The following is a 13247-nucleotide window of genomic DNA, read 5'->3' on the forward strand; positions in this document are numbered from 1 at the left end:
CACAGCTATCAATTATAGTCTGGAGCGCCACGCATGGAGGGTCCGATGGGGTATTCATATGGATATTAAAGTCCCCCATTATGATTATATTGTCGGCGTGCGTCACTAGATCGGCAACAAACTCTGAGAATTCACTGATGAAGTCCGAATAGGGCCCAGGGGGGCGGTAGATAACAGCCAGGTGGAGAGGCAGCGGTGTGACAGACCTCAAAGTGAGCACCTCAAACGAGTTATATTTATAATTTAGGTTAGGTGTAAGATTATAGTTTTCATTGTATATTAGTGTGACACCCCCTCCCCTTTTAAGAGGTCGGGCAACATGTGTATTGGTATAGCCAGGAGGAGATGCTTCATTTAGCGCAAAAAAATCGTCTGGTTTGAGCCAGGTCTCGGCGAGACCAACGACGTCAAGTTTGTTGTCTCTAATGACTTCATTAACTAATAACGTTTTGGAAGATAATGATCTTATGTTTAAAAAGCCCATATTATAGGTAGTGGGCTGTTTTGAGGATTGTTTGTTGAAATTATCCGAAGTAGCAATATTAATAATGTTGCGTTTATTATGCGTATTGCACTTTAAATAGTTTCGACCATACCTAGGAATTGATACGACGGGGATATTCAGATTGTTTGCTTGATGTTGCGATAAACTGAAGGCATCATAGTTAGCTACCTCAGTACAATGTATGTCTGCCTCTGACACGGTCACAAAAGAAAAAACATTATGTGAGTTGTGTTTTATTCTAAGAGAATTGCTATGTGTATGTTTTATATATGTGTATACATATATATATATATATATATATATATATATATATATATATATATATACATATATATAATGTGTATATATATATATGTGTGTGTGTGTGTATGTATGTTTTATATATATATATATATATATATATATATATATATATATATATATATATATATATATATATATATATATATATATATATATATATATATATATATATATATATATATATATATATGTATATATGTGTGTGTGTGTATGTTTTATATATATATACATATATATATATACATATATATACCTGTATATATATAAAACATACATACACACACACTACCGTTCAAAAGTTTGGGGTCACATTGAAATGTCCTTATTTTTGAAGGAAAAGCACTGTACTTTTCAATGAAGATGACTTTAAACGAGTCTTAACTTTAAAGAAATACACTCTATACATTGCTAATGTGGTAAATGACTATTCTAGCTGCAAATGTCTGGTTTTTGGTGCAATATCTACAAAGGTGTATAAAGGCCCATTTCCAGCAACTATCACTCCAGTGTTCTAATGGTACAATGTGTTTGCTCATTGGCTCAGAAGGCTAATTGATGATTAGAAAACCCTTGTGCAATCACGTTCACACATCTGAAAACAGTTTAGCTCGTTACAGAAGCTACAAAACTGACCTTCCTTTGAGCAGATTGAGTTTCTGGAGCATCACATTTGTGGGGTCAATTAAACGCTCAAAATGGCCAGAAAAAGAGAACTTTCATCTGAAACTCGACAGTCTATTCTTGTTCTTAGAAATGAAAGCTATTCCACAAAATTGTTTGGGTGACCCCAAACTTTTGAACGGTAGTATATATATATATATATATATATATATATATACACATATATACATACATATATACACACACACACACTCTAGGGTGTAACGATTGATCGATAGATATTGATATCAATATCGTTAAAACGATTTATATTCCTAAATTTCAGGTATATCGATCTGTGCTCGGCAAGTTTGCCTTCCGGAAGATAGGTATCGATCCAAGATTGCTTGTAAAAGGGAATCGGTCTATTTTATCAAAACAATAAAGAGGAAAACATTGGATTTAAGAATAGCAGACTTTATATTACGTTTAACACTTAAAAAAAAAGGATTAGATATTTTTCACCATCTGTGACATCATTTAAAAAAAAAATGGCTGCGAAAGGTCACAACAAACGCAAACGGCAAAAGAAAATATAATGAATTACAACACAACAGCTTTGAGTTTCGGCACGATTGCAAAATCCATAACAAATACAAACGACACAACACAATAATTCAAAGCCGCAACACAACTTTATGTTACAAAGACGCGACCGCTTCAACAAAAGTGACAGCGGGTCAAGTTAGGCGACGCACCGACTTTCGGAAAACAACCATGTGTGACACACAACACGACAACTGGCATCCAAGGAGAATTCATTTGATGAGAAATAAATACATAGAAGAGATGGATGAAGGAGGCTATGGAAATTAGGAAGCTGGGGGCCAACACCATCAACGGGGATGAAGGGGTCATCCAGGCTTCGGCACACCTGGGTCACAGTCCGTCATTGGCGACGCCAGGGCGGAGAACAGATACTGTATTGCCGGGTCAGGGAACTTTATTTAGCAGGTAAAACTACTCTTAAAATTTTGGTTACCGTACTTTTACAGATAATTGCTTGAATGTTAAAAATGTGAGCAGAAAGTGTTTCCTCCTGTTAAGTCAACCTAAAGTGTGGGTTGAACTTTAATCAAAAAGGATGTGAATACATTGGCCATTAATTGTTTACCTGCTTGTTTGTAACCATAATTCAATAATACATAACTCCCTTACAAGAAATAACAGGAATATAGGAAACTTCATCTTCAGTATTTATTTCACAATGCTTGTTTTTTTTTTTTTTTATAAAAACTTACTGAATCGATTTCAACTCAGTAAAACGTTTTGGATTGTATCATTTTTTTTAAAAATAAAGTCCCTGAATCGTATCGGCGGCAACAACAAATATCGAATTGAATCATTGTTAAAACAAATCGTTCAACCCTATTCTATATATATATACATATATACACAATGTTAATAATTTATCTACTATATAAGAAAAATGACCACCATTGTTTTGGTGTTCCCTTGTCTCAAAGATGGAATTGCTGAACGGGTATGTCTGAAAAAATTTTTTATGACAAAAATATATCGATTATCAACACAGCCACGAAGTCTCTCTCTCTCCATCAACGACTATATTGCCGCAATCATCTCCCCCTGACTGCGGCTTGGCAATTTGTGCCTACTGTGCCAGTGTCAACTGTGATATCATGAGAGGCAAGCTCTCTGCGGGGGAAGGACAAGGAGTGCAACGTACACCAAGGATTAATGAAAACAAAGATTTAATGAGGGATTCTAGGTGGATTTACAGCAGTAAGGTTTCTTCAGCACCGTAAGGCCTCACCCCTCCTGTCGTGCTGTCCTGGTGGGTTTGGTCACCATCCACAATGGTCCAGGTCAGGGTTCCACGTGGTTGTTCCAACGTTGGCGGACCTCCACACAACAACCTTCCGCTCGGTGTTCTCCTCTGCAGCTCATAACAATTGGCTTTCTCGCTCCTTCCACGCTTTCCCCACTGACATGCTTGCTGGCCCTAAAAGCCCTGCATGGCAATCACTCACTAATCAGCCACAGGTGTGGAGTTGTGCTGTGCCTTTCTCCACCAGATGGGGCCCAAAACTCTCGCGGGTTGGAGCCATCACAGGGGAATATACTTCCCCTCCAGGACACAGCCTCTCGTGATGTCACACAACGCAGAACATTTTTACAATTGACAAATTACAGTGCATGTGCAAAATTATTACAATTGCATGTCAGCATATATTCTGCATATACATGCAGAATATTCTGCGCACGAGATTAGTAGATCAGTTTTGTGTGCGCTATCAAGTTTGCGCATATTTTAATACAGGTAGTTAGATCAGGCCCACAGTGTTTAATACAAGCAAATCAGGACCCCTAAAAGGCTGCATGCCAAATAATAAAAAACACAATGTCTGTGGGGCGTCATTTTGACATTTAAAATTTTGTAAACAGGCAACAACCAACCGATATAAATTAGAGATGTCCGATAATGGCTTTTTTGCCGATATCCGATATTGTCCAACTCTAATTACCGATTCCGATATCAACCGATACCGATATATACAGTCGTGGAATTAACACATTATTCTGCCTAATTTTGTTGTGATGCCCCGCTGGATGCATTAAACAATGTAACGAGGTTTTCCAAAATAAATCAATTCAAGTTATGGAAGAAAATGCCAACATGGCACTGCCATATTTATTATTGAAGTCACTAAGTGCATTATTTTTTTTAACATGCCTCAAAACAGCAGCTTGGACTTTGGGACATGCTCTTCCTGAGAGAGCATGAGGAGGTTGAGGTGGGCGGGGTAGCGGTGCGTGTATATTGTAGCGTCCCGGAAGAGTTAGTGCTGCAAGGGGTTCTGGGTATTTGTTCTGTTGTGTTTATGTTGTGCTACGGTGCGGATGTTCTCCCGAAATGTGTTTGTCATTCTTGTTTGGTGTGGGTTCACAGTGTGGCACATATTTGTAACAGTGTTAGAGTTGTTTATACGGCTACCCTCAGTGTGACCTGTATGGCTGTTGACCAAGTATGCCTTGTATTCACTTGTGTGTGTGAAAAGCCGTAGATATTATGTGACTGGGCCGGCACGCAAAGGCAGTGCCTTAAAGGTTTATTGGCGCTCTGTACTTCTCCATACGTCCGTGTACCACTCCGTGCAGCTGCGTTTTAAAAAGTCATACATTTTACTTTTTGATACCGATAATTTCCGATATTACATTTTAAAGCATTTATCGGCAGTCTGATATTATCGGACATCTCTAGATGCAATGGAATAATGACTTGTGGTGTAATGTAGAGTGGCAAGGCACAAAAAAAAGTGGTAAGCCAAAATTACAGCACCTCACACCTGTCATCGCTCCTATTTCCTTGACACAGGCGAGTACAGGACCGTAAATACTTTCTGTAACTTAATAACACAACCACGCCCACATGACCGATGCCTCCTTCAACCAGGCAGACACCCACACACACAGTGCTCCTCCTCCACATATATTTATTACAACCTACTCAGTGGCCTAGTGCAGTGGTTCTCAACCTTTTTTCAGTGATGTACCCCCTGTGAAAATGTTTTTAATTCAAGTACCCCCTAATCAGAGCAAAGCATTTTTGGTTGAAAAAAAGAGATAAAGAAGTAAAATACAGCACTATGTCATCAGTTTCTGATTTATTAAATTGTATATCAGTGCAAAATATTGCTCATTTGTTGTGGTCTTTCTTGAACTATTTGGAAAAAAATATATAAAAATAACTAAAAACTTGTTGAAAAATAAACAAGTGATTCAATTATAAATAAAGATTACTACACATAGAAGTAATCATCAACTTAAAGTGCCCTCTTTGGGGATTGTAATAGAGATCCATCTGGATTCATGAACTTAATTCTAAACATTTCTTCACAAAAAAAGAAATCTTTAACATCAATATTTATGGAACATGTCCAAAAAAAATCTAGCTGTCAACACTGAATATTGCATTGTTGCATTTCTTTTTGACAGACATTTTAGTGAGGGTCAAACCATCATGGCATGGGGGAAACTCTGGGTTTATGGTAATGAATGGAATAGCCTACTTGATTTGATGTTCAGTTTATGAACTTACATTCATATTTTGTTCAAGTATTATTCGGCATGTATGTAGCTGAGCCGCATCAGAGTGGTCAAGGAGCCGCGGGTTGCCGACCCCTGGTCTAACACAATAGTAGCACGGTGCAGCTTTGGAGGCAGTTTGCACCTTACGTTATTTGTAAGAACAGCATTCATGACACTTTGGCAAAAAAAAATTATCCACAACTTGGCTTGATACACTCATCAAGTGCGCAGGGCTGATCCTGGAGCAGAGTCAGATATTCCCTAGGGGACAAAATGATGCAATTAATGAATTAATTAGAAAAAGTTGTACTTACTGTTAGCTGACTGGAAGCCTGAGGCCAAATCAGTATCGTGGACATTATCATCTTTCCCTAACACGTTTTGGGTGCTTACTGTTATGTTGTCTACGCAGAATCCTGTACAGAATGATGGCGAAGGCTACGAGGATAATCAGCACAACCACGATTCCGGCCACAGCAGCAGAGAAGCTCCGGGGCGGACCTGGATCTAAAACTGAACATTAAGAAAGAGAGTCAGAGGGTTACACCTTGGACGCTTGGACCAAAGACACTCACAGTTGGTCATGATCACGGCTTTGTCCAGCTTCGTGACCATCGCGTCGTCGGCGCCCTCAAGTTTAAAAACGCACTCGTACTCCTCCCACTCGCCGTCCGGGATGGATGAGACGTTCAGGGTCACGCTCTTCTGGAAGGTTCCGTCGGGGTTGTGGAGTGTCTCCCAGGGTTCCACGAGCTTTTGCTGGACCTCCTCGCCGGCTCTCCTCCAGAACATCTCGGCTCCCTCAGGGTAGAACCCTGTGGCGTGGCAGGTGACTGGCGACGACGGCGTCTTCTGGAGGAGCGACACCCGTGGGAGCACTGCAGGGGATACGTTATGATTATTGATTATGATTGGTCACAGTGGATTAATATGACCAGGGTCATCTCACCTTTTCGTAGCAGGAAGTCCCCCCCGTGGCGCATGTATTTCTCCAGTAACCGAGGACAGTTGTTCAAGTAGAAGAGCTTCATGAACGTTATTGTAGCCTTCTCATCATCCCATTTCACCTTGCTGGCGTGAGCCTCCTTTCTCTCGGCCACCCAACTCTCCGTCTCCAGGTCCAACCATATGAAGTCCTCACCGTTGTAACCGTACCGATTAAACCCGGTGACCTTGCCGGTGTCGTAGTCCACCTCACAGCCGCTCACCCGTTGCAGAATGTGGACCCCTGAGGAGGCGCAGGATACCAGTTTAGCATTTGATCACAACATCTTGCAGCCCATATTGGTGGAGTTTTGACATGAGAATAATGTAATACCAATAAACACCAATAGCTAACATATTTACTGTGCGAACCCATAATCTGCATTGAATTGTGAATGCCTTCTTCTCTGATTTTGTATAAAGATTTGCAACAAAAGTGGCTGTTGTAACTAGAGATGTCCGATAATATCGGACTGCCGATATTATTAGCCGATAAATGCTTTAAAATGTAATATCGGAAATGATCAGTATCGGTTTCAAAATTATCGGTATCGGCCTCAAAAAGTAAAATGTATGACTTTTTAAAACACCGCTGGGTACACGGACGTAGGGAGAAGTACAGAGCGCCAATAAACCTTAAAGGCCTACTGAAATGAGATTTTCTTTTTCAAACGGGGATAGCAGGTCCATTCTATGTGTCATACTTGATCATTTCGCGATATTGCCATATTTTTGCCGAAAGGATTTAGTAGAGAACATCGACGATAAAGTTCGCAACTTTTGGTCGCTGATAAAAAAGCCTCGCCTGTACCGGAAGTAGCGTGACGTCACAGGTTGTGGAGCGCCTCACATCTGCACATTGTTTACAGTCATGGCCACCAGCAGCGAGAGCGATTCGGACCGAGAAAGTGACGATTACCCCATTAATTTGAGCGAGGATGAAAGATTCGTGGATGAGAAAAGTGAGAGTGAAGGATTAGAGGGCAGTGGAAGCGATTCAGATAGGGAAGATGCTGTGAGGGGCGGGTGGGACCTGATATTCAGCTGGGAATGACTAAAACAGTAAATAAACACAAGACATATATATACTCTATTAGCCACAACACAACCAGGCTTATATTTAATATGCCACAAATTATTTAGCATAACAAACACCTCCCCCCTCCCGTCCATATAACCCGCCAATACAACTCAAACACCCGCACAACACACTCAATCCAACAGCCCAAAGTACTGTTCACCATTTATCATTTATTATTTACCTCCGCAAAGTTCATACAACACATATATTTCCCCAAAGTTACGTACGTGACATGCACATAGCGGCACGCACGTACGGGCAAGCGATCAAATGTTTGGAAGCCACAGCTGCGTACTCACGGTAGCACGTATCCAACTCAAAGTCCTCCTGGTAAGAGTCTCTGTTGTCCCAGTTTTTCACAGGCCAATGGTAAAGCTTGACTGTCATATTTCGAGAATGTGCTACGTGTTTGTGTTGCTGCAGCCCGCCGCTAATACACAGCTTCCTACCTACAGCTTTCTTCTTCGCTGTCTTCATTGTTCATTAAACAAATTGCAAAAGATTCACCAACACAGATGTCCAGAATACTGTGGAATTTTGCGATGAAAACAGACGACTTAATAGCTGGCCACAGTGCTGTCCCAAAATGTCCGCTACAATCCGTGACGTCACGCGCAAACGTCATCATACGAGACGTTTTCAGCAGGATATTTTGCGGGAAATTTAAAATTGCACTTTACTAATCTAACCCGGCCGTATTGGTATGTGTTGCAATGTTAAGATTTCATCATTGATATATAAACTATCAGACTGCGTGGTCGGTAGTAGTGGGTTTCAGTAGGCCTTTAAAGGCACTGCCTTTGCGTGCCGGCCCAGTCACATAATATCTACGGCTTTTCACACACATAAGTGAATGCACAGCATACTTGGTCAACAGCCATACAGGTCACACTGAGGGTCGCCGTATAAACAAATTTAACACTGTTACAAATATGCGCCACACTGTGAACCCACACTAAACAAGAATGACAAACACATTTCGGGAGAACATCCGCACCGTAACACAACATAAACACAACAGAACAAATACCCAGAACCCCTTGCAGCACTAACTCTTCCGGGACGCTACAATATACACCCCCGCTACCACCTACCCCCTACCCCCACCTCAACACCGCCCCCCCCAACCCCGCCCACCTCAATCTCCTCATGCTCTCTCAGGGAGAGCATGTCCCAAATTCCAAGCTGCTGTTTTGAGGCATGTTAAAAAAAAATAATGCACTTTGTGACTTCAATAATAAATATGGCAGTGCCATGTTGGCATTTTTTTTCCATAACTTGAGTTGATTTATTTTGCAAAACCTTGTTACATTGTTTAATGCATCCAGCGGGGCATCACAACAAAATTAGGCATAATAATGTGCTAATTCCACGACTGTATATATCGGTATCGGTTGATATCGGAATCGGTAATTAAGAGTTGGACAATATCGGAATATCGGCAAAAAAGCCATTATCGGACATCTCTAGTTATAACACATCAATCAATACCAGCTCCAATTTTACTCCCATTTTCATACCAACAAAGGAATTTAAATTATGGACACAATAATGGAGTGTCATGGTTGTTCAAGGAATAGCATTTCAGGGGAGAATTCTATGTCACATGCTCAACCGTGACAAATAAAAGGATCAGGACAGCGTCGGCAACATATTCAGAAAGCTGAGTTTTTTAACTGCATGTGTTTTTAAGAATCTGCTGCAGAAATGTGAGTGTCTTTTTGAACCAAACTCGTGGGGCATCAGTTGATTTGCACAAAAAATGCAAAAGAGAGGGCTTACAATAGAAGCTTGAGGAACACCTGAGAGCAGGGGTGTCCAAACTACCTAGGCCGAGTGCGGCATATTACATCATATGTTTAATGGATCTAAAGGTCTGCAATAAAGATTGATGATGATGACATATACAAAACCCAAAACCAGTGAAGTTGGCACGATGGGTAAATCGTAAATAAAAAACAGAATACAATGATTTGTAAATCCTTTTCAATTTATATTCAATTGAATAGACTGCAAAGACAAGATATTTAATGTTCGAACCGGGAAACTAAATTTTTTTGTGCAAATAATCATTAACTTAGAATTTAATGGCAGCAACACATTGCAAACAAGTCGGCACAGGGGCATTTTTACCACTGTGTTACATGGCCTTTCCTTTTAACAACACTCAGTAAACGTTTGGGAACTGAGGAGACCAATTTTTGAAGCTTTTCAGGAGGAATTCTTTCCCATTCTTGCTTGATGTACAGCTTAAGTTGTTCAACAGTCCGGGGTTTCCGATGTCGTATTTTACGCTTCATAATGAGCCACACATTTCAATGGGAGACAGGTCTGGACTACAGGCAGGCCAGTCTAGTACCCGCACTCTTTTACTACGAAGCCACGCTGTTGTAACACATGCAGAATGTGGCTTCAAACCTTGTTTACCTTGTCCCAATGAACATCTGTTCAGTATTTGAACATAAAAGTGTTTGATTGTGGGGCATTAAAAGCCACAAAATGCAACGGGTCCATCAGACCCACAAACGCTGGCTGAGTAACAACAATATGAACGTTGCACGGAAAATTTCTCTGCCAATTTCTGCATCCCACAAGGATTCTTCTTTTGTGTTTCTGCACCTGCAGTTCCCACACAAGGTTGCAACATTGTTTGTCAACACTGTCTGCTCTCATTTTCTCGCACATTTGACCCTCCGATGTTCTGTGTACCTACACTCTGTCCTCCTCCTGTATATGCCTGCTGTATTTGTGTGTGTGTGTGGTACACAGAACATCAATTTCCACACTTCTATTAGCCCCGGGTCCAGTGGACCCGTCCCGGACATCTTTTATGTAATAGAAATGTGTAGGGGAGGTGTATGGTGTGTGGTCATTAAATATGTATCCTGATATATGTTCTTCACAGAAAATGAGCCAAATTCAGTGAGTCTCAGTTTGAAAAATTACAAACCCCGTTTCCATATGAGTTGGGAAATTGTGTTGGATGTAAATATAACGGAATACAATGATTTGCAAATAATTTTCAACCCATATTCAGTTGAATATGCTACAAAGACAACATACTCGATGTTCAAACTGATAAACTTTTTTTTTTTGTGCAAATAATCATTAACTTTAGAATTTGATGCCAGCAACACGTGACAAAGAAGTTGGGAAAGGTGGCAATAAATATTGATAAAGTTGAGGAATGCTCATCAAACACTTATTTGGAACATCCCACAGGTGAACAGGCAAATTGGGAACAGGTGGGTGCCATGATTGGGTATAAAAGTAGATTCCATGAAATGCTCAGTCATTCACAAACAAGGATGGGGCGAGGGTCACCACTTTGTCAACAAATGCGTGAGCAAATTGTTGAACAGTTTAAGAAAAACCTTTCTCAACCAGCTATTGCAAGGAATTTAGGGATTTCACCATCTACGGTCCGTAATATCATCAAAGGGTTCAGAGAATCTGGAGAAATCCCTGCACGTAAGCAGCTAAGCCCGTGACCTTCGATCCCTCAGGCTGTACTGCATCAACAAGCGACATCAGTGTGTAAAGGATATCACCACATGGGCTCAGGAACACTTCAGAAACCCACTGTCAGTAACTACAGTTGGTCGCTACATCTGTAAGTGCAAGTTAAAACTCTCCTACGCAAGGCGAAAACCGTTTATCAACAACACCCAGAAACACCGTCGGCTTCGCTGGGCCTGAGCTCATCTAAGATGGACTGACACAAAGTGTAAAAGTGTTCTGTGGTCTGACGAGTCCACATTTAAAATTGTTTTTGGAAACTGTAGACGTCGTGTCCTCCGGACCAAAGAGGAAAAGAACCATCCGGATTGTTATAGGCGCAAATTTGAAAAGCCAGCATGTGTGATGGTATGGGGGTGTATTAGTGCCCAAGACATGGGTAACTTACACATCTGTGAAGACGCCATTAATGCTGAAATGTACATACAGGTTTTGGAGCAACATACGTTGCCATCCAAGCAACGTTACCATGGACGCCCCTGCTTATTTCAGCAAGACAATGCCAAGCCACGTGTTACATCAACGTGGCTTCATAGTTAAAGAGTGCGGGTACTAGACTGGCCTGCCTGTAGTCCAGACCTGTCTCCCGTGGCGCATTATGAAGCCTAAAATACCACAACGGAGACCCCTGGACTGTTGAACAACTTAAGCTGTACATCAAGCAAGAATGGGAAAGAATTCCACCTGAGAAGCTTAAAAAATGTGTCTCCTCAGTTCCCAAACGTTTACCGAGTGTTGTTAAAAGGAAAGGCCATGAAACACAGTGGTGAACATGCCCTTTCCCAACTACTTTGGCACGTGTTGCAGCCAAGAAATTCTAAGTTAATTATTATTTGCAAAAAAAAAAATAAAGTTTACGAGTTTGAACATCAAATATCTTGTCTTTGTAGTGCGTTCAATTGAATATGGGTTGAAAAGGATTTGCAAATCATTGTATTCCGTTTATATTTACATCTAACACAATTTCCCAACTCATATGGAAATGGGGTTTGTAATTAGTTGTATCATTTTTCTTTTAATGAAAAATGAAAAAGGGTCCCACAGGCCCGAACGCCACACTAAACGCTGGTTTAGTGAGGCTGAAACGGGGCTTAGGCTAAATAATTATCCGTTTAAGGGGTTAAACGACTTAATGTAGACATGGCCTAAGTTTTGAACTGAACTCAGGGGCCAGTACGGTGGTTTTGGATTTTGGATTAGCCCTGCATGGTCAGTGACTGCACAGAAGCGTACGTGGGTTCAAGGGTAAATTATACGGTACCTCCCGACTGGTTAAAAAGGCCCTTCAGGTTGAAAATGTCGGCGTTGAAGTCTTGTTGGTGGTGCAGGCACTGCAAGGCATACCACTTCAGGTGCTGCGGCTCCTCCTTCAAGTACGACTCGACCCAGTCCTGCTTGGCCACTGCTTTCCTGATGTTGCTGTCATAGTAGCCCACCGGCATGTCATTCAGCATGACCACGCCCACAAACTCGGGCAGGTGGGGCGCTCCAGAGGTGGCGATCAGGAAATAACTGAGGGAGACCTTCTCTGCTGGGTCAAGATACGGACGAGTTAAATCGACATTTGAAGTGATGTCTTGAAAGAAATTGGATGTATTTTATACTGCAAGCCACATGTTTACTTTTATTGGGTCATACATCCTTGAACTGATCGCCTGTCAATCATTGATTGATTGGTTGATTGAAACTTTTGTTAGTAGATTGCACACTACAGTATTCCGTACAATTGACCACTAAATAGTAACACCCGAATAAGTTTTTCAACTTGTTTAAGTCGGGGTCCACGTTAATCAATTCATGAACATAGGAAAAAAGTAATTTGTTTTGACTTAACTATACGACCCTCCAGTACCAATCTGACACCTTGCAATCGCAGCACATGGTAACGTAGTGAAAGTGAAAGTAAAAGCTGGCGGTGTTTAAAGGTGAACACATCAGTTTATGTTCGATGAGGTAAAAGTGTTGATTTAGCTTCAATTTACCTGAAAAGGTCTGGCTGATAAGCAGGAGGATAATTAATGGCAACGGTATCATCTTAGTCTCTCACACGAAGGACGGGTGACTTCCGCGCTGTTATGTTGGGCCAATCCAAGTGTTGGCTGTGTCGACACCACGTATCAGATTGATACGGCGTAATAAATCAAT

At 41.0% G+C, this 13247-nt stretch overlaps 1 protein-coding gene across 2 annotated transcripts in view; it reads right to left on the bottom strand.

Annotated features, from left to right (window-relative positions):
- Window positions 1-13190, bottom strand: part of LOC133650327 (major histocompatibility complex class I-related gene protein-like) — a 29911-nt gene extending 16721 nt beyond the window's left edge. Inside the window, exons 1-6 of one of the 2 annotated variants that reach the window (XM_062047450.1) lie at window positions 13085-13190; window positions 12364-12630; window positions 6468-6746; window positions 6094-6396; window positions 5912-6031; window positions 3243-5779 (exon numbers count right to left, since the gene is read on the bottom strand). In XM_062047450.1, the coding sequence (XP_061903434.1) occupies window positions 5769-5779; window positions 5912-6031; window positions 6094-6396; window positions 6468-6746; window positions 12364-12630; window positions 13085-13136 (1032 nt within the window). In that variant the 5' untranslated portion in view covers window positions 13137-13190 and the 3' untranslated portion in view covers window positions 3243-5768. Of the gene's footprint in view, window positions 1-3163; window positions 5780-5911; window positions 6032-6093; window positions 6397-6467; window positions 6747-12363; window positions 12634-13084 lie in introns of those variants that run through there. The other variant, XM_062047449.1, reaches the window with a different exon arrangement.
- Between the last annotated feature and the right edge of the window lie 57 nt (window positions 13191-13247).

Source organism: Entelurus aequoreus, linkage group LG05, assembly GCF_033978785.1.
Source record: "Entelurus aequoreus isolate RoL-2023_Sb linkage group LG05, RoL_Eaeq_v1.1, whole genome shotgun sequence".
NCBI classification, from domain to species: Eukaryota; Metazoa; Chordata; class Actinopteri; order Syngnathiformes; family Syngnathidae; genus Entelurus; species Entelurus aequoreus.